The sequence below is a fragment of the Chiloscyllium plagiosum genome, chromosome 22 (genome assembly GCF_004010195.1).
Source record: "Chiloscyllium plagiosum isolate BGI_BamShark_2017 chromosome 22, ASM401019v2, whole genome shotgun sequence".
Lineage (NCBI taxonomy): Eukaryota > Metazoa > Chordata > Chondrichthyes > Orectolobiformes > Hemiscylliidae > Chiloscyllium > Chiloscyllium plagiosum.
In genome coordinates this window covers 53412457-53435076 of record NC_057731.1, presented here as the reverse complement: position 1 = coordinate 53435076, position 22620 = coordinate 53412457, and the positions used below count along the sequence as shown (strand labels likewise).

At 40.6% G+C, this 22620-nt stretch overlaps 1 protein-coding gene across 1 annotated transcript in view; it reads left to right on the top strand.

Annotated features, from left to right (window-relative positions):
• Positions 1 to 22620, top strand: part of pdzd7a (PDZ domain containing 7a) — a 110676-nt gene that overhangs the window by 24971 nt on the left and 63085 nt on the right. The window contains exons 6-8 of the mRNA XM_043713079.1: positions 2841 to 2988; positions 6733 to 6793; positions 11993 to 12481. Of these exons, the coding sequence (XP_043569014.1) occupies positions 2841 to 2988; positions 6733 to 6793; positions 11993 to 12481 (698 nt within the window). The remainder of the gene's footprint in view (positions 1 to 2840; positions 2989 to 6732; positions 6794 to 11992; positions 12482 to 22620) is intronic.

Sequence of the window (22620 nt, the reverse complement as noted above, 5' to 3'; positions counted from 1 at the left end):
GAGGGGCTGGGGGGAAGGTAGCTGAGCGTGCAATAGGTGGATGGAGGTGGAGGTGGGGGTGAGGGTGAGGGAGTTAGGTCGGAGAGGAGGGTGGAGCAAATAGGTGGGAAGGAAAATGGACACATTTTCTACAAACCCACCGACTCCCACAGCTACCTGGATTACACCTCCTCCTACATTGCCTGTTGCAAAAATGCTATCCCTTATTCCCAATTCCTCCGTCTCTATGATCAGATGATCTCCTCCTTCAAACACCACAGTTTCCCCTCCCAAGTGGTTGATGATGCCCTCCAGCGCATCTCATCTAAATGCTGCACCTCTGCCCTCTAACCCCACCCCTCCCGCAACAATGGCAGAACCTCCCTGGACATTACCTTCCACCCCACCAACCTCTGCATTCATTGCATACATTGCATCATCCTCCGCTATTTCTGCCACCTACAAATGGACTCCACCCCAGAAATATATTTCCCTCACCACTTCTATCCACCTTCCGTAAAGACCGTTCTCTCCATGACTACCTGGTCAGGTCCATGCCCCCAATAACCCACCTGCCCCAGCACTTTCCCCTGCCACCATAGGAATTGCAAAACCTGCTCCCACACCTCCACCACCACCCCCCCTCACCTCCATCCAAGGCCCCAAAGGAGCCTTCCACATCCATCAAAGTTTCACCTGCACTTGCACACGTCATTTACTGTATCCGTTGCTCCCGATGCAGTTTCCTCTACATTAGGGAGACTGGACGCCTACTCACAGAGCGCTTCAGAGAACATCTCCGGGACACATGCACCAACCAACCCCACTGCCCCATGGCTGAACATCTCAATTCCACCTCTCACTCTGCCGAGGACATGCAGGTCCTGGGCCTCCTCCATCGCCACTTCCTTACCACCCGATGCCTGGAGGAAGAATGCCTCATCTTCCACCTCGGGAGCCTCCAACCCCATGGCATCAATGTGGACCTCACCAGTCTCCTCATTTCCCTTCCCCCCACCTTATCCCAGTTCCAACCTTTGTTGTGGAGAAAATACAGAGAACCACCAGGAGACGCAGAGAGTTCTTCAAGAAGTAGGTCTTTTATTTGCAAACAAAAAACCTTGACAGATTCTCGAATGCCCACGAACCTCAGGGTCTGTGGAGTTTTATATTTTTTTATCATGTTTCTGTTAGCTTATCAACATGTCCAACTATATTAATCAAAGTACTTCACTCTAGCTACACAATAAACCAGTGATGTTAATTCCCATTATCTCTTTAGTTGTACATTCTACTTAATGTTATTCTAATGTCACAGTTAGATTTTTTTTGCTAACTATGCTACAGTGGTCTTTCCATTCCAGACTAACCTGTCATGATAGATATTTAGCTATTCCATCTGTTACAATAGTCTCCTGTCTCAAGCTGACTCTACTAACTATTAATTAGATATTTTAATGTCATGTTCCAAATATCTATTGTCCCAATCCTGTCATAAAACACTTAACAGAGAAACTTGCTTTATTATTTGTGTTGTCTCATCTCGCCATAGTGACCTTTCAGCCTTAACCTTTGCTAATTGGTGTAAGAATGTTCCACTTTGGTTATCTCATTCTGCCTTCCACAGAACACAGGTTGCTAGTGTTCTTCATGCTTTGACCCTTCCGATACTTTCATGTTCTTCATTTTCCATACCTTGCAGCTCAGCACCATCCTCATGACCTGTACCATCTGTCAATCTTCCTTCCACCTATCCGTTCCACCCTCCTGTCCGAACTATCATCTTCACCCCCACTTCCATCCACCTATTGCACTCTCAGCTGCCTTTCCCCCCCCCCCCCCCACCCAAGCCCTATCCCCCTCCCATTTATCTATCCACCCCAAGACTCCCAGCCACATTCCTGATGAAGGGCTTTTGCCCAAAACGTCAATTTTACCTGATTCTCGGATGCTACCTGACCTGCTGTGCTTTTCCTACACCACTCTAATCTCGACTTTGATCTCCAGCATCTGCAGTCCTCACTTTCGCCTAAGTCTACAGCAGGCTGATAGTGAATCGGCTATCCATTTTACATTGCATAAAACTTATTTTTAGGTTGAAGTCAATGAAAAATAAATTAGATATGGTTTGCCACCAGCCTGCTTTGCACTATGTGTTTTAACCAGTTTCAATTGCCCCCTCCATCTACTGCCCTTGCCTTTCAAAGCTGCATGGTGCCCAACTGAGCAATATTCTTAAAAGGACTGCTTGTGAATCAAACAGGCTGCGAATGAGAAATTTCAAAGGGGACATTGTCATCTCGTCTCTTTTTTCTGCACAGTGTCTTGAAAAATGATGTGGAGCACCTTTAAGTCTGGGGCCAGTTACCTACGTGAATGCTTCAAAAATATTTTTATTTCCTACCAACCTTTAACCTCCCTTTACCTCCTCTTGAAACTTATAACTTCTTTCCAGGCTGTCGTCCTGTTGGTACAGGAACTTTTTATTTGTCTTTATCTGTGAACTGAGATGGTGGGTGTCACAGGCCGTTCAAATGTAAGGTGCAATACTCCTGATTTCAATTCCCACCCAATTTTATCATTAATGTATATTTCTTGCTACCATCAATGTGTATTTCCAGCAGCAATTGCTGGGTAACTATCAGAAGTAGACATCTTGTCTGTTTCTCCTTCATGATCTAAAGGTATCACAGGCACTTGTAGTTATTCACTATTGCCAGACCAACAATCATAAATTGAGTACATCCAGACTTTGTGTAGTAAATTATCAGCTAAACATCGCAAATGCTCCAATTGCTTCCGTCTCTTTGTTTCCTGTTTTATTGAATGCCTTTGTATTAAGGATAATTATTTATTGGTAGAGTTGATCCTGGAGGACTAGCAGAACAGAATGGCATTAAAGTTGGTGACCAGATACTGGCAGCCAATGGAATAAGCTTTGAGAAAATTACCCACAGTAAGGCAGTAGAAATCCTGAAGAGTTACACACATGTGATGCTGACAGTTAAGGTAATCATAAATATATCACTGTATCTGCAATGCATAGCAATATTGTCATGCAGAATTGAATTTTAATTTCCAGAACATCATTTTAAACATTTCTAAAGTGTAAATAGATTTCTGTAGAAAATATTTTCTTTTCATGTTAACATTGGGATTTGGCAAGTTGCATTAGTTTCACTAAATTCTGGTGTTCATCAGATAATGAGGTATTAAACTGATCTGTTTGTATACAATAGACTAACATCTGGAAAAGAAAGAAGTGTGACAGTAATTTGCTGATTAAGAGTACTCTTTGTGTATAGTTTACATTTAAATAATTGTTAGAATTTATACTGTGTAGTGAATACTCTAACAATATAGTGCAAATCACAAAATGAGTACACTATTTCATAAATCATGTAGCTGTATCATTTTGCTGTTAAAGAGTTACAGAAGGTAATTATACCCTTGAGATCACAACAATTTACAGTACTTTCATCTGATAATGTATCAGTGAAAATAACAGATGGTAAAATGCTGAAGATTTCACAAATCTGGAAGCTTTGATTCGCTGTGCTGAATGTCTTCCAAATCTACTTAATAATCTGATATACAACAGTGAAACCAAAACATAAACTGTCTGGGAAACAGAACGGAACATGAAACATAAAGGATTGGAGCAGGAATATTCAGTCAGATCATTGAACCTGCTCTGCCATTCAGTGGCTGTATTCCCAGTCCTTGTCCTTCCCAATGGTAGTGGTTGAGTGTTTGGAGGGTGCTGTCAAAGGAGGATTAGTGAATTTCAGTGTATCTTGTAGATAGTAAATACTGCTGCTCCTGAGCAATCGCTGGTGGAGGGAGTGGATGCTTGTGCATGGTTTGCCAGTCATGCAGGCTGCTTTGTTCTGGATGATGACATGTTGAGTGTTCCGGAGTGTTGTTGGAGCTGCCCTCACTCAGGCAAGTGAGGATTATTCCATCACACTCCTGACATGTGCCTTGTAACAGGCTTTGGGGAGTCAGAAGGTGAGTTACTCTCTGTAGAATTCCTAGCCGCTGATCTGCTCTTGTAGCCACTGTATTTATATGGTGCGACCAGTTGAATTTCTGGTCAGTGGTAACCCCAGAATGTTGATATTGGGAGATTTAGTAATGGCAATAGAATTTAATATCAAGGGGCAATAGTCAGATTATGGCTGATATGTGGTAAACATCTGCAAACTTACCAACCATGCTTCCTCTATTCTTATCCAAATCGTTTATAAAATTGACAAACAACGGTGAACCCAAATCCAGTCCCTGTGGAACATCACTGGTCACAGGCCTCCAGTCTGAACAACAATCCTCCACTCTGAACAACAACCCTCCACTACTACTGTCTGTCTCCTACTGTCAAACCAATTTTGTATTCAATTAGTCAGCTTTCCCTAGATCCCATGTGATCTAACTTTGCTAACCAGTGATGCTAACACTATCGAATGTCAAGGGACAGTGGTTAGATTGTCTCCTATTGGAGATAGTAATTGCCTGGCATTTATGCAGCATTAATGTTACTTGCCACTTGTCAGCTCAAGGCTGGATATTGTCCAGATCTTGTTGCATTTAAACGTGGACTGCTATAGTATCAGAGGAGTCACAAATTATGTTGAACGTTGTGCGATCATCAGCAAACTTCTCTACTTCTGTTTTTGCTACCAAAGCTCACATTTATGCACAATTTACTTTATCTGTCATGTACTTGCCCATTCACTCAACCTGTCCAAATCACACTGGAGTACCTCAGCGTCCTCCTAACAGTTGACCCTCCGGTCACCTACAAACTTGGAGATATTACATTTAGTTCCATCATCTAAATCATTAATATATATTGTGAATAGCTAGGGTCCATGCACTGATCCTTGCAGTACCCCACTAGTCACTGATTGCCACTTGGAAAAAAGTCTATTTATTCTACCATTTCATGTCAGTCAACCAGTTCTCTATTCATGTCAGTACATAACCCCAATCACGTGCTATAATTTTACATGCTAATCTCTTTTGTAGGACCTTATCAAAAACTTTCTGAAAGTCTAAGTAAACCACATCCACTGGCTCTCTGTATTACTTACATGCTTGAAAAATTTCAGTAGATTTATCAAGCATGATCTCCCTTTTATAAAACCGTGCCATCTCTGTCCAATCCTCCCACTGTTTTCCAAGTGCTCTGCTAACACATATTTTACAATGGACTCTAGCATTTTACCCACTGCTGATGTTAGGCTTAATAGTCTGTAATTATCTATTTTCTCTCTACCTCTTTTATTTCATAATCGGGTTATATTAGCTTCCCTCCAACCCAAGGAACTATTCTAGAGTCAAAAGAATCTTGAAAGATGACCACCAATGCACCAATTATTTCTAGAGCCACCTCCTTAATTACTCTGGGTTGTAGAAGATTGGATCTTGGAGATTTATAATCCTTTAATCCCATCAATTTCCCCAACACATTTCCCTACTGAAATTGATTTCCTTCACTTCCTCTCTCTCACTAGACCCTGTGAGCTCAAACACTTTTAGATGTTACCTGTGCCCGCCTTTGTAAAGAAGGAACTGAAATATGTAGTTCATTGGTCTGACATCTTTTTGCTCCTCATTATAACTTCCCCTGTTTCTGACTGGAACAGAGAAGAGGAGTTTGTTTGGGAAATCTGGAAGCACTGGCTTCCCAGATATCCTGGGAAAATTAACCATGATACACTTGGATTTCTTCATGAGATTTTTTGCCTAGCAACCCATCTAATTGGTAGGCTCTGGATTGTCTAACATTGAGTAGGAAAGCTGGCCAATGAATAGAGAGGAAGGAGGTGTAAAAGGAGAGATGTTGCTACATGAAGAGTTCATGGTTGGGACAGAAAGTCAGGGAAGAGGGGTAGAGCGGAAGAGATTATGGTTGGGGAAAGTATTCACTGTTGTGAAGTAGTGGTTGTGATCAACTGTGTTTATAATCAGAAGGAAGAGATCATAGTCTTGGAGAAGGTGAGGGTGATAACGATGATCAACAAAGATCATGGGGTTAGATTTTTGAGGCTTAAAGATTGCTGGAGGGGATGTTCTGGGTGGCAGGGAGATATGTGTTGTTGGAGACCTTGGACGTGGGCTGTCAGCTAGTTCTGGGTTGTGAAACAGGTAAATCTATTGGGCTTGCAGGAAATACAGGAGCCTACTCTAGCCCACATCATTCTGTCCATTTTCATGTCCTTTTCCATGTCAAGTTTACTGAGGCCTCAAAAACCTGGTTGAAACTTGTAGAAAATAAAGTCCTGTGAAACTGCATCACGCAGCCTCAAAAGAGTTTTCAGACTGATCCTCCTTCTGGATTTGTCTGCCTAAAATAAGTTCGCAGAGCTGAAACATTAATTGTTTCTAACTTCACAAACCTGGCATTTCCACTATTCAATCAGAAATATATGTGTGGTTCCAAAACAAAATGAAGGTTAAATATTGCTGAATTCAAACTAGCTTGAAGAGCTAAGGATGTCTATGCAATATAAGTACAGAGAGGATTACACTGTCTACAAGAATGATTTTGAATATTCTGGATGTTAAAAAATTTCCAGATGATTTGTATTTGCAGCAGTATGGTGCACTGTTGCCACATAATGTGCCCTATATACCTTCTCAGCTGTGAAGTGTGCTTCAGGGAATTTATTATTTAGCAGGTTCTCGGGTCAAATTCTCTTCCAAATACACTTTCGTGAAATCACTGATATACGTGATGTCTTTGCTCAGGAAATTGGTAAATATCCTGCATACAAGGAAATGGTGGCCGAATACAGCTGGTTGACTAAATGTAAGTACAGAATAGAACTCTGAATAAGTATTAGCAAAGTATTGTGGATGTTGGAAATCTGAATCAAATGCAGAATATGCTGCAGAAACTCAGCAGATCTGGCAGCAAATGTGGAGAGAAACAGAATTAATGTTTTAGGTCTGATATGACACTTCTTCAGTATCCTGCTGTCCTGAAGAAGTCCCATCAGACACAGAATATTTGTTTCTCTGTCCAAAGACACTGCCAGACCTGCAGATTTTCTCCAGAATTTTCTGTGTTTCGCTCAATAAATATTACCATCCAGTACCTTGTATGAGTTTTCTGGTATGATAAACAAAACAACTTTCAATCATATTTTATTGTGTCACATTCCTCAAATCAAAAAATATAAGAGTTAAGGTATATTTTCTCTTTGTAAATTTGGCAAGTATGTATTTTATTAAATTATCATTGTAAATCATTTACAATTTAAAAAAAAATTCCTTCAACCAAAATCCCTGAGACTAGATTTTATGTGCCCATGCAAACATGCTTTTGGTGGGGAGGGTACATAAACACGGGCGATGCCCAGCCCACCATCTTTGCATTTGCCTGCAAGCTCACTTTCTGATCACACTAAGTAGATCAGCACCAAAACCTGCAGTCTGCTGTCATATTTAAATAAATAATTAACTGTCATTTGAACTTGTTGCTAAGCCAGTTGGCTGCCCACATCACAACGCAGCTGATGTGAGCATGAGTTGGCAACACTTTTTCTTAATGTTTTTTTAAATGGTGGGAAGGAAGTGGGGATGCTAACTTGGCAGGATTGGGGGAATACCCTTTCTGCAACATGGCACACGGAAAGATAGTAGCCCTCTTCTCTCCTACCTGCTAGTCCCCGAAACCAAACTCCCCGCACCTCTACCATATCTCCCTGCTTGACTAAAGCATCCCTGCCTAATGGCTTGACTTAATCACTCCAGGATCCATTGGTCTGTCTTAATGCTTCCTCCTGTGATTCCATTGCCATTTGCCACTAGGTCAGAAGTATCTTTATTATAGTCATTAATATAGATTTTAAATAGCTGAAGCTTGAACACTGATTCTTGTGGCATGTTTATCCCTATGCTCTTATTCTGGTCTTTTAACTAATCCAATTCCCATACTTATATATTACCCCCAAGTCCACAAGCCCTTAAAATCCACAAGCCTTTATCTTCTATATTAACCATTTGTGTGGCATCTTATTGAATGTCTTCTGAAATACACTTATACTATTACTTTGCATCAGTGTTCACAAAGGAGAGGAACATGATGAATGTTGAGATTAGAGATAGAAGTTTGACTAATCTGGATCATGTTGGCGTAAGTAGGGAAGATGTGTTGGGTATGCTAGAGGTTATTAAGGTGGACAAATCCCCAGGACCGGATGGGATCTATCCCAGGTTGCAGAGGGAGGCGGGAGAGGAAATAGCTGGGGCCCGGACAGATATCTTTGTGGCATCCTTAAATACGGTTGAGGTGCTGGAGGACTGGAGGGTAGCTTATGTTGTACAAGAAGGGTAGTAGGGATATTCCAGGTAACTACAGACCAGTGTGCCTGATGTCGGTGGTGGGGAAGTTGCTGGAGAGGGTACTAAGAGATAGGATCTATTTATATTTAGAAACGAATGAGCTTCTCAGTGATAGGCAACATGGTTTTGTGCGGGAGAGATCGTGCCTTACCAACTTACTAGAGTTCTTCGAGGAAGTAACCAAGTTGTTAGATGAAGGAAGAGCTGTTGATGTCATATACATGGACTTTAGTCAGGCATTTGATTAAGTTCCCCATTGTAGACTAGTGGAGAAAGTGAAGTCACATGGTGTGCAGGGTGTTCTAGCTATGTGGATAAAGAACTGGTTGAGCAACAGGAGACATAGAGTAGTAGTTGAAGGGAGTTTCTCGAAATGGAGAAAGATGACCAGTGGTGTTCCACAGGGATCAGTGCTGGGGCCACTGTTGTTTGTGATATACATAAATGATTTGGGAGAGGGCACTGTTTGTATGATCAGCAAGTTTGCAGATGACACAAAGATTGGTGGAGTAGCAGAAAGCATAAGGGACTGTCAGAGAATACAGGAGGATATAGATAGACTGGAGACTTGGGCGGAAAAGTGGCAGATGGCTTTCAATCCAGACAAATGTGAGGTGATGCATTTAGGCAAGTCTAATTCTAGAGCGAATTATACAATGAATGGAAGAACCTTGGGAAAAGTTGATGGGCAGAGAGATCTGCGAGTGGAGGTCCACTGTACCCTGAAGGTTGCTGCACAGGTGGATAGAGTGGTCAAGAAGGCATATAGTTTGCTTGCCTTCATTGGACGGGGTATTGAGTATAAGAGCTGGCAAGTCATGTTAAAATTGTACAGGACATTGGTTCGGCCGCATTTAGAATATTGTGTTCAGTTCTGGTCGCCACATTACCAAAAGGATGTGGACGCTTTGGAGAGGGTGCAGAGAAGGTTTACGAGGATGTTGCCTGGTATGGAAGGTGTTAGCTATGAAGAGAGGTTGAGTAGGTTAGGTTTATTTTCACTAGAAAAAAGGAGATTGAGGGGGGACCTGATTGAGGTTTACAAAATCATGAAGGGTATAGATAGGGTGGATAGAGGCAAGCTTTTTCCCAGGGTGAAGGATTCGTTAACCAGAGGTCTTGCTTTCAAGGTGAGAGGTGGAAAGTTTAAGGGGGATACACACGGCAAGTACTTCACATAGAGGGTGGTTGGAACACATTGCCAGCAGAGGTGGTAGAGGCATGCATGGATTCATTTAAGATGCGTCTGGACAGATGCATGAGTAGGTGGGGAGCGGAGGGTTACAAATGCTTAGGAATTGACCGACAGGTTTAGACAGTACATTTGGATCGGCTCAGGCTTGAAGGGCCGAAGGGCCTGTTTCTGGGTTGTAAATTTTCTTTGTTCTTTGTTCTATCCACTGTTTTCCCCATATCAACCCTACTAGTTACATCCCCAAACATTAATATATTTGTCAAGTATGATTTGCCTGTTGAATGACCATATTGACTTTGTCTATGATTTTCTATGTGCACAGTTTAAGATTTTTTAATAAATGACTTCGTTATGACTGACATCAGACTAACTAGCCTGTTGTTCCCTGTCTTTTGTCTTCCTCCTTTCTTGATTAATGGAGTTATGTTTACTAAACTTCCAAACATCAAGAAATGTTCCAGAAATATCAGTTTTTAAAAATCATAGCGAGTGGATTGTCTGCTATTCTTTCATACCATTGAAATCAATCCAAAGAAATCAGCTTCTACTTTTGGGTGGGCAATTCACTCCTGCAATTATATCCAGAAATCCAATGAGGAAATTGATAATAAGCATCAAGTAGCAAAATATTTCTAAATCTTTGCCTGATTACAACTTGGTCAAATCATGAGTATGTGCTATTTAATTAAACTACAAGAAGAAATTTTCCTAGATCTTTTCTGATTCATTCACAGGATGTGTGGCATTGGCAAGGCCAGTATTCACTACACATCCCTAACTGTCATTTTGAGGGTAGTGGTGCACCGTCTTCTTGTGTGTCGTGAATGTACACCTACTGGGCTGTTGTGTGGGAAGTTCCAGAATTTTGACACAGCCATAATAAAGAAATAATGATACCTCGAAGATGGATGATGTGTGACTTGAAGGAGAAGTTTTAGATGAAGTGCTTGCCCTTGTAGGTGATCAAGGCCAAGGGTTTGGAAGGTTTGTTTAGAGAAGCTTTGGACAGTTTGCTTATTGTAGATGATACATACTGCAACATAGTGTTCTGGTGATGGAGGGAATTAATGTTTAAGGCAGCGAATGGAGTTTCACTCAGGCTAGTTGCTTTGTCCTTGATGGTGTTGAGCAAGTTTAGTTTTGTTAAAGCTACATCATCTGACACCAGAGAATTCTCTGTCATACTTATAGTTTGTGGTTTCTAAATGGTGTAAAAGAGTTGAGGAGTCAGGGGATGAGTCACTTGCCACAGAATTCCCAATGTCTGGCCATGTTCTGCGGCCGCAGTATTCATGTAACTGTATCTATGTTTCTGATAAATGGTAACATCCTAACATATTATTGGTGATAAATTTGAAGATTGGAAAGTATTAAAGTGTGGCGTCAAGGAGCTGTAACAAATCCAGAGTCAATGGGAGTTGGGAAAGCCCTACCACTGGTAGGAATCATTCCTGGTACAATGGAAGGTGGTTATGGTTCAGAAGGTCAGCTGTAGGACTTCACTGAAGGAGTTCCTCATGGTAGTGTCTTTGGCCAAATGATCTTCAGCTGTATTTTCTTCCATCACAAGGCCAGAGGTAGGGGTGTTCACTGACGATTGCACAATGTTCAATGTGATGGAATAGTCCCTGTTTGCCTGGATGAGTGTAGCACCATCAGTGCTCAAGAAGCTTGACATGAGGCAAAGTTGACTGCTTGATCGGCACCACACCCATAAATGTTCACTGTCTCCACCACTGATACTTAGTGGCAGCAGTGTGTACCATTCCACAATATGCACTTAGGCTCCTTACACAGCACCTTCCAAACCCATGACCCAAACATCTAGAAGAATGACCTGCAGACATATGGGAACACCACCTCCTTCAACTTTCTCTTCTAGTCACTCACCATCCTGACTTGGAAACATGGTGCCGTTTTTCACTGGTTGCTGGATCAAAGCATGAGACATCCCTCCCTAACAGCTTTGTGGGTCTAACTACACCAATTTGAGAAGGCTGCATGCCATCTGGGATGGGAAATAAATGCTGGCTCAGCCAGCAATACCCACATTCCATGTTGAATAAAAAAAAAGGAAAGTTAGATTTTCTCTGTCTAAGCATAGAAACTGTCAGAAAATCATTTGGGTTGAGTGCATGTCTGTGAATGAATGCTTGCATTTAAAGTAATGAAAAGCATAGTTCTGTCACCCTCCTGACTTTGAGGTTCACTATGCCTGGGTATTCCATTGCTCCTATACACAGATCCAGGAAAATGTTTTGATGTGTTTTGATTAAAAAGCATGCAATAATTGTGTGTCCAGGTTAATCAAAAATACATTTATAAATATTTCTCTAACATTTGGAAGAAAAATCATGGAAAGAAGTCATTCAAAATTTTTGCTTTGTAGGTGCTGTTCAATGCAGCCTTTAGTCTTCCAAATAACTCTTCCTAATCCTAAATTGCAGTGCCATTTTGTTTTTTCAGTGACAAATAATCATTCTCAGCGCTTTGGCTCAGACATAAATTCCTCCACTTCATCTCATTCATCTGGGACACCTTTGAGCTCCATGAGTGATTCTTTGCAGGTCTTCCTCCCCACTACCCACAGTTCAACTGACATGGTAGATGTATGTATTTCCACAGAGGACTCCAAATCTCTTCAGTACAATCGTCTAAATACAATAGAGACTGCAATACAAACAGACCTCCAGTTGTCTCCCTCCTCGAATGTTGACATTTCAGGTGAACAAAGGACAGGAAAGCCAGTGACAGAGCGAAGCCGGACACTTGGGCGTACAGTTATCTTAAAGGAGACAGCCATTAGATCAGAGAGTTTTAAAGAAATGTGCATCAAACAAAGAACTGGCGATTCTGCTGATGAACTTTTGCTCTCTCCAAAAACTGCAATGCTGTTGGCCCTAAGTAAACCAAGGAAACCAATCAGTCGATCACAAAGTTACATTACAATTGGAGGTGAGAGTATTTAAATAAACTAAATCATAGATTCGTTGTTTTAGTTCCAAAAGGTTTCTGTGGCAATTTTTAAAAGTTTTTAAGTATATTTAGCTATCTTTGAAGTATCAGAAATTTAAGTTAATCAAATTGTAAACAATTTCTCATCAAAAAACAAAGAACTGCAAGCGAATGCTGACAATCTGAAATGAGCAGGGTCACCAAACCCGAAACATTGACTGCTTTCTCTCCACAGATGCTGTCAGAGCTGAGTGTCTCTACCAATTTCTGTTTTTGTTGCAAACAACTTCTGTTGACTTAAAATTACAAACAGATGAATTATGAACAGGAATAGATCATTCAAATCTGCAAGCCTGCTCCGCCATCCAATAAGATCATGGCTGATCTGTTTATGTTTTAAATTCCACATTGCCAGCTAATCCAAATAATTGTTTTAATTCTTTTGCCCAACAAGAATCTATGTACTTGTGCCTTAAAAATAGTCAATGACCACACCTCTACTGCCTTTTGAAGCAGAGAGTTCCAAAGTCACATGACTCTCAGAGTAAAAATATTCTCTTCACTTTAATCTTAATTTTTAAGCAGTGTCCCCTCAAGACCAAACAGTATCTCATATAATTCAATCAAGTTGCCTCTCAAGCTTCCAAATGCCAGTGGAAACAAGCCCAGTCTGTCTGAGACAACACTTTCATTCCAGTTATGAATCTAGTAATTCTCCCATGTTCTGCATCCAATGCATTTACATCCTTTCTTAAATAAGGAGCCCAAAAATGCACACAATATTCAAGATAAAGCCTCACCAATAAATGAAGCATAGCATCCTCACATTTATTCTCAATTCCTCTTGTAATAAAGGATAGTATTCCATTAGCCTTTGCAATTACTTGTTGTACCTACATACTAATTTTTTGTGACTCATACACCTAGATCCCTCCACAACTTAGAATTCTGTAGAATATAAATTGTAAACAGCTGAGGTCCCAGCAAAGACCTCTGCGGGGTCCCCCTCATCACATATTACCAATGAGAAGAAGACCCATTTTGCATATTCTCTGCTTCTTGCAGCCAGCCAAACGTTTATCCATGCTAATATGTTACTTCTAACATCATGATTCTACTTTGTGGAATAAAGTTTTATGTAGCAAATGTCAGGCACCTTCTAGAAATCCAAGTCCAGTATATCTACAGGTTTCCCTCCATCTACAGTGCATGTTACTACTTCAAAGAACTACCATAAATTGATTTAATTTGATTTGCCTTTGACAGCACCATGCTGACTTTTTCTGATTACTTGTCCAGCTATAACTTCTTTAATGATTGATTCTAACACATTTCCCATGACAGGTATCAAACTAATTGGCCTATGTTCTGAGGAAGAGTTACTGGACCCAAATTAACTCTGATTTCTCTTCACGGGTGCTGCCAGACCTGCTGAGTTTTTTCAGTGATATCTGTTTTTGCGGCCTATAGTTTCCTGTCTTCTGCCTCCCTCTCTTCTTGCAAAAAGAAGCTTTATGCGTTAAGTTCCAGAATCTAGCAATTTTTTGAAAAATTCATATCAATGCATCAACTACCTCCATTAGGCACCTTTTAAGACTCTAGAATGGATGGATTTGCTCAGTACTGCTTTCTGACAGTTCACATTGTTGCCCTGACTTAAGTATAAAATAATAGTTTTAGACCTACTCTTCTCACTTTCAAACTGAATGTAAAATTTAATTATATTTTGGTTATTGCTATTTAAGGTGTCTCTACTCTTAGGTTATTAGTTAATCATATCTTTGTCAATGTTCATCAACAAAGCTAATTTGGTCCTAGACTTTTTAAACAGATTAGATAAATAATAGATTAGAGAATGGGCCTTAATTATTTTGGAAAATTATTGACTGAATATTAATTACCAACTGCCTATATTAGTAACTGATGAATCATGAAATATTATATTTCTAAATTGATTTCAATTAGAATACTGGAATCAAAACAAAATATGCTGAAACAAATAGTAGGCCAGTTAGCAGCTGTAAAGAGAAATACTAGTTTTTTTTAAGCATTGACTTTTGTTTGTACAGAGATCAATTGCATATTTCTAGCTTTATTAGCTTTGAGGTCAGCATTTATAGATTATGTTTCTTGTTAGTTACATGTAGAAAATTGCTGCAAATTGCACGTCTGTGATTCTGTAATAAATTCAACTTCAGAAAATTACAGATCAACATTGATTGAATTTTTTGAAGAAGTAACAAAGAGGATTGGTGAGGGCAGAGCGTAATCTATACAAACTTCAGTAAGACGTTCAACAAGGTTCCTCATGGGAGTCTGGTTAGCAAGGTTAGATCTCATGGAATACAGGGAGAACTAGCCATTTGGTTACAGAACTAGCTCAAAGATAGAAGACAGATGGTGATTGTGGAGGGTTGCTTTTCACGCTGGGTCCACTGTTTTTCATCATTTATACAAATGATTTGGATATGAGCATAAGAGGTATAGTTAGTAAGTTTGCAGATGACACCAAAATGGGATGTGTAGTGGACAGCAAAGAAGGTTACCTCAGAGTACAACAGGATCTTGATCAGATGGGCCAATGGCTGAGAAGTAGCAGATGGAGTTTAATTTAGATGAATGCGAATTTTGGAAAAGCAAATCAGAGCAGGACTTATACACTTGATGGTAAGGCCCTAGGGAATATTGCTGAACAAAGAGACCTTGGAGTGCAGGTTCATAGCTCCTTGAAAGTAGAGTCGCAGATAGATAGGATAGTGAACAAGGCATTTGGTATGTTTTCCTTTATTGGTCAGAACGTTGAGTATAGGAGTTCGGAGACCATGCTGTGGCTGTAGATGGCATTGGTGAAGCCACTTTTAGAATATTGTGAGCAATTCTGGTCTCTTTCCTATAGGAATTATGTTGAGAAACTTGAAAGGGTTCAGAAAAAATTTACAAGGATATTGCTAGGGTTGGAGGATTTGAGCTGTAGGGACATGCTGATTAGGCTGGGGCTATTTTCCCTGGAGCGTTGGAAGCTGAGGAGAGACCTTGTAGAGGTTTATAAAATTATGAGGGGCATGGATAGGGTAAATGGTCTATTTACTGTAGATGACAGGAGAAATCGTACAACTAGCCAGGAGGAAAAGGGAAGCGTACGTAAGGTCCAGGCAGCTAGGAGCAGAATGGGCCCTGGAGGAATATCAGAAGAGTAGGACCAGTCTTAAACGAGGAATCAAGCAGGATAAAAGGGTCATGAAATAGTTTTAGCGAGCAGTATTAAGGAGAATCATGAAGCCTTTTTATTCTTATATAAGAAGCAAGAGAGTAACAAGAGAAACAATTGGTCCACTAAAGGATAGTGAAGGAAGGCTGTGTGTTCAACCTGAGAGAATGGGTGAGATTCTGAATGATGAAGGAGGAGAGGAACATGATGAATATTGAGATTAGAGCTAGAAGTTTGATTAGTCTGGATCATATTGACATAAGTAGGGAAGATGTGTTGGGCTAGAGGTTATTAAGGTGGACAAATCCCCAGGACTGGATGGGATCTATCCCAGGTTGCTGAGGGAGGTGAGAGAAGAAATAGCTGGGGCCCTGACAGATATCTTTATGGCATCCTTAAACACAAGTAAGGTGCCAGAGGACTGGAAGGTTGCTCATGTTGTCCCCCTGTACAAGAAGGGTAACTACAGCCCAGTGTGCCTGAGGTCAGTGGTGGGAAAGTTGGTGGAGAAGGTACTGAGGGATAGGATTTATTTATATTTAGAAAAGAATGGGCTTATCAGTGATAGGCAACATGGTTTTGTGCGGGAGAGATCGAGCCTTACCAACTTAATAGAATTCTTTGAGGAAGTGACCAAGTTGATAGATGAAGGAAGGGCTGTTGATGTCATATACATGGGCTTTAATAAGGCATTTGATAAGGTTCCCCATGGTAAGCAAATAGAAAAAATGAAGCCACATGGTGTGCAGGGTGTTCTAGCTAGGTGGATAAAGAACTGGTTGAGCAACAGGAGACAGAGTAGTAGTTGAAGGAAGCTTCTCGAAATAGAGAAAGATGACCAGTGGTGTTCCACTGGGATCAGTGCTGGGACCACTGTTGTTTGTGATATACATAAATGATTTGGAAGAGGGCACTGTTGGTATGATCAGCAAGTTTGCAGATGACATGAAGATTTGTGGAGTAGCAGAAAGCATAAGGGACTGTCAAAGAATAAAGGAGAATATAGATAGCCTGGAGAGTTGGGTGGAAAAGTGGCAGATGGAGTTCAAGCCAGACAAATGTGAGGTGATGCATTTAGGCAAATCTAATTCTAGAGCGAATTATACAATAAATGGAAGAGCCTTGGGAAAAGTTAATGAGCAGAGAGATCTGGGAGTGCAGGTCCATTGTAACCTGAAGGTTGCTGCACAGGTGGATAGAGTGGTCAAGAAGGCATACAATATGCTTGCCTTCATCGGATGGGTTATTGAGTATAAGGGCTGGCAGGTCATGTTAAAATTGTACAGGACATTGGTTCGGCCGCATTTAGAATACTGTGTACAGTTCTGGTCGCCACATTACCAAAAGGATGTGGATGCTTTGGAGAGGGTGTAGAGAAGGTTTACGAGGATGTTGCCTGGTATGGAAGGTGCTAGCTATGAAGAGAGGTTGAATAGGTTAGGATTGTTTTCATCAGAAAAAAGGAGATTGAGGGGGACCTGATTTGAGGTTTACAAAATCATGAATGGTAGATAGAGATAAACTTTTTCCCAGGGTGAAGGATTCAATAATGAGCGATCACGCTTTCAAGGTGAGAGGTGGAAAGGTTAAGGAGATACACATGGCAAGTACTTTACATAGAGGGTGGTAGGTGTCTGGAACACGTTGCCAGCAGAGGTGGTAGAGGCATGCATGGATTCATGTAAGAAGCGTCTGGAGTAGGTGGGGAGCAGAGGGATACAGATGCTTAGGAATTGGGCAACAGGTTTAGACTGTAGATTTGGATCAGCTGAGGCTTGGACGGCCGAAGGGTCTGTTCCTGAGCTGTAAACTCTCTTTGTTCTTCTTTGTTCTTTGTCTTTTCCTTTGTGAGGGGCAGGGCGGCATGTGGTCCAGAACTAGAGGGCATAGGTTTAGGGTGAGAGGGGAAAAATATAAAAGGGACCTAAGGCAACATTTTCACACAGGGTGGTGCATGTAAAGAATGAGCTACCAGAGGAAGTGGTAGAGGATGGTACAATTACAGATTTAAAAAGCATCGAGATGGCTATATGAATCAGAAGGGTCTTAGCGAGTTTTGAGAAGTTGTGTAGCTCAGGTTGAGATTCTGGATGTAGGTTTGCTTGCTGAGCTGGAAGGTTCATTTCCAGACGTTTCATTACCCTACGCGGTAACATCTTCAGTGGGCCTCAGGCGAAGCAATGCTGAAAATTCCTGCTTTCTATTTATATGTTTGGGTTTCTTTGGGTTGGTGATGTCATTTCCTGTGGTGATGTTATTTCCTGTGGCGAAGTCACTTCCGGTTCCTTTCCTCAGAGGGTGGTGGATGGGATTTAACTCGATGTGTTTGTTGATAGAGTTCTGGTCGGAATGCCATGCCTCTAGGAATTCTCATGTGTGTCTTTGTTTGGCTTGTCCTAGGATGGATGTGTTGTCCCAGTTGAAGTGGTGACCTTCCTCATCTGTATGTGAGGATACTAGTGAGAGAGGGTCATGGCTTTTTGTTGCTAGTTGGTGTTCAAGTATCCTGGTGGCTAGTTTTCTGCCTGTCTGTCCAGTGTTGTGTTTGTTCCAGTCCTTGCACGATATTTTGTAAATGACATTAATTTTGCTCATTGTCTGTATAGGGTCTTTCAAGTTTATTAGCTGCTGTTTTAGTGTGTTGGTGGGTTTGTGGCTACCATGATGCCAAGGGATCTGAGTAGTTTGAGTGTTTATATCGTTTGTGGAGTTTGGATTTTAAAATAGTGACATCAGTTCATGGATAATAAAAATAATTTACTTTACATCACACCTTCATCTGAAGCAAAAATCCAAAGGTGCTGGTGTAGAGAAATAATTTTATGTAAGTAAATTGAGTAAAAATCTAGGCCCAATTGGTAATCATAGAATAGAATCGTAGAATCTCCACAGTGTGGAAGCAAGCTATATGGCCGATCAAGTCAACATTGATTCTCTGAACACCATTCCACCCAGACCTAGCCCCCTACCCTATCCCAATAATCCTGCATTTCCCATTGTTAATCCACTTAGCTCACCCTTCCCTGGACACAAATAACTCACCTGAGTCAGATGGTAGGTTCAAGGTCCACTCCAGAGCCTTAAAAGTAAAAACCAAGATAGCAGTTCACCGTATTGGTGAGCAGATGCTCCATTGCCACAAGTGTCATCTTCTAGATGAGGGGTCAGCTCATATATTATACCCTAGCACTATTTTGAAGAAAAACAGTGAGTGTTCTGACTTAGCCAATATGTATCCTTCAAACATCACAAAAATGAATTATGTGATCGCTATGATATTGCTGTAGTGAGCTTGCTGTATGCAATAGGTTAGCACATTGGAGGACATGTGGCTGATTAGGCCAAATGATGCAAAGAGAACAAGGAAACAAAATGTCACGTATACAAGACGGCATTAGTTTTGCATCATAGAAAATACCATTGTCATAGATCACAGAGGATGTCATTTATAACTCATTAGGGCTATTTCTCTGCAGTGGTTAAACATTTTAAAAAGTGATTGGAAAGATTAAAACAGAGTTATGAAAGAAATGGACATTGATTATGCTAATGCTTTCCAAATCTATGTTGGTGATGGCAGTTTAGAAAAAAAATTTAATTGTTTCTGAGAAGATGGTGATGTATAACTTTCTTGAACTGCTGCAGTTCATTTGGTGTAACTATACTCACAGTGGTGTTAGGACGGGAATTCCAGGATTTTGACTTCATGACAGTGAAGAAATTACAGTGGTGATGTAGTTCAAGTCAGGGTGGTGTGCAACTTGGAGGGGAACTTACGGATGGTGATGTTCCCATTTTCTGCTGCTATTGTTATTCCAAATGGTTGAATTTGGAGTTGTTAAAGGAACATCAGTGAGTTATTGCATTGCATCTTTCAGATGGCACACATTGCTGTCACTGTGACCCAAGAATGGAGAGACTGAAAGCTTAAGGTGATGAATGGGCTGCTGATCAAGGTGACTGCTTTGTCTTGAATGTTGTCAAGCTTCTTGAACTTTAATTCATCAAGGCAATGAAGACAAAAAAAAGGAAGTTTTTTTCCTTAGATAAATGTGAACTTCTTAATAACAAAGGAAGGTTGAGAAAACAAACAAAAGAAAAATGTGAGAACAGGATTAAGACACATCGAAGCTTGTGGGGACACTTTGGTGGGTGCTGGAAGATAAAGTTGCATAATCAGCAGAGTTAGTTGAATAGACATTAATGAGCTCCTCACAATTGTTATTATGAGAGTGTAGGGAGCAAGAGAGAAGACTTAAGGATACAGTTGGTAGTGGAAAAAATAAATCAGGATTATCTTTCCTCTTAAGATCCACGAGTAATGTACCGTTTTGGAGGAGGTAAGTAACAACCGATTGATAATATTTGTGGTGATCCATTAAGGTCTGGTAATGGATATAAACTAGATATTTGAGAGATAAACATGTGCATGTATCTTATGGAGTTGTAGGAGTGAAAATGGATGCTGTAAAGGAAGAATGCTCATGGTGGAAGGCAGTAAGCATTTTAAAGAAAAAAGATCTCAAAGGTGGAATTAATTATATAGTTGAACACATTCACAACTGCTGAAATAATGTGTCAAATGAAAGGCTAAAGTCTAGGCAAATGGATGTTTGAGAATGCAGTTGTGAACAATTTGGAAAACATTTTCATTAAATAAGAAATGAATGGTTGAAATAAAAGATGTTATCACTATCATTGTTTGTTATCAGCACAGAGGTAGTAAAAGACCCACGTGAATTTATTTTTTATTCATTCATGAGATGAGGGCCAACTTCATCGCTGGCTATGTCAGCATTTATTGTCCATCCCAGAGGACAGTTAAGAGTCAGCCACATTGCTGTGGATTTGGAATCACATGTAATCCAGGCCAGGTAAGGATGGAAGTTTTCTTCCTTAAAAGACATTAGTGAACTAGGCAGATATGGTTTTCCTAACAATCAACAATGGTTTCATGGTCATCATTAGAGTCTTAATTCCAGATTTTTATTGAATTCAAATTGCACCATCTGCCCTGGCAGGTTTCAAACCTGGGGTCCCAGAACATTACCTGGGTCTCTGGATTAATAGTTCAGTGGTAATATTACTAGGCCATCAGCTCCCTCTATTACAAGGTAAAGACAATGGACATGAACAGGAGTATGATGTTTAAGAAAAGAAATGAGTTACTGAAATCATTGAAGATGGCAAGAACAGTTGAGATGGATATTGTGGGAGTTGCTCAACGCAGAGGCTGAGGGAGGAATGGAGGGAAAATTTTAAGGAAACACTCAGGATGCAGCTTGGACTCAGTACTGAAGGGCCAAGATGTTTAAGGAAAGATGAGGGGACAATCTCCTTTGAAATAGTTTCTGTAGAACTTACCTGACTGTCCACTGTAGAAACTCGAGAGTGTGGTGCTGGAAAAGCACAACAGATCAGGCAGCATCCAAGGAACAGAAAAATTGACCTATTGGGCAAAAGCATCATCATGCATCCTTTTCCAGGACCACACCCTTGACTCTAATCTCCAGCACCTGCAGTCCTCACTTTCGCCTCGTCCACTGTAGGAAGTTGATAAATTACAGTGATATCAGAGAACAGTGCAGTGTCATGCCTTCACAACAATTATTTGGGCTTGCATGCAGGCAACCGCTGATGATTACAGCAGGATGTTTGTACTTACCCAGCTAATTGCAATTTCATGTGTCTCAGGAGCGCATTTTAGAGGATGGCACTGAAAGGTAAGAGATGTGATTAAGGCAAAGATTATATGCAGTGTTGTAAATATTTCTTGTGCACCACTTCCTTTAAATGTTCAAGTTAGACTATATATGTAAAAATATCAATGCTAGCGACAGTGGTATGACTCTGATAATTAATCAATATAAAGCATGGGAAAAGTTGAGCTTTTCCCACATCTAATTCTAATGATACACCTATCTGCAAGTGTGAACGATCTTATCCATGATCATTAATCCAATCTGATTTCCAATTCCAAAAGGCAAGTAGTGGAACACTTGTTTACATAAGAACATAAGAACCAGGAGCAGGAGTAGGCCATCTGGCCCCCCGAGCCTGCTCCACCATTCAATAAGATCATGGCTGATCTTTTCATGGCCTCAGCTCCACTTATCAACCCTCTCACCACAACACTTAATTTTTTGCACAGTAAAGGAATTATCTAGCTAGCTTTAAAAACATTTACTGAGGAAGCGTCAACCACTTCACTGGGCAGGGAATTCCATAGATCCACAACCTTCTGGAGTGAAGAAGTTCCTTCTCAGTTCAATTCTAAATCTGGCACCCCCTAATTTTGTGGTCTGCCCTCTTGTCCTAGTTTCACCTGCCAGTGGAAACATCCTCTCTACTTCTATCTTAGCTATTCCTTTCATAATTTTATCTGCTTCTATAAAATCCTCTCTTATTATTCTAAGTTCCAATGAATATAATCCCAGTCTACTCAGTGTCTCCTCATAAACTAAGCCCCTCAACTCCGGAATCAACCTAGTGAACCTCCTCTGCTGACCTTTTAGTGACAGTACATCCTTTCTCAAACAAGGAGAGCAAAGTTGCATGCAATACTCCAGGTGTGGCTTCACCAGCACCCTACACAGCTACAACATAACCTCCCTGTTTTTAAGCTCAATCCCTTTTGCAATGAAGGACAAAATTCCATTTGCCTTCCTAATTACTTGTTGCATCTGCAAACCAACGTTTTGTGATTCATGCACAAGGATACCCAGGTCCCTCTGCACAGCAGTGTGCTGCAATTTCTTACCATTCAAGTAAACTTGTTTAGTTTCTAATGTCTTGGAAAACAAGTACATAACTGTTTCCAGCTGTAGGATTAAAGGGTTTAATACACAGCTTTTCAAATATTACTGAAAAAAAAACCCATATGATGCTCTTTTGCAGTTTCTCTATTTAAAAAGTGATAACAGGATTGGAC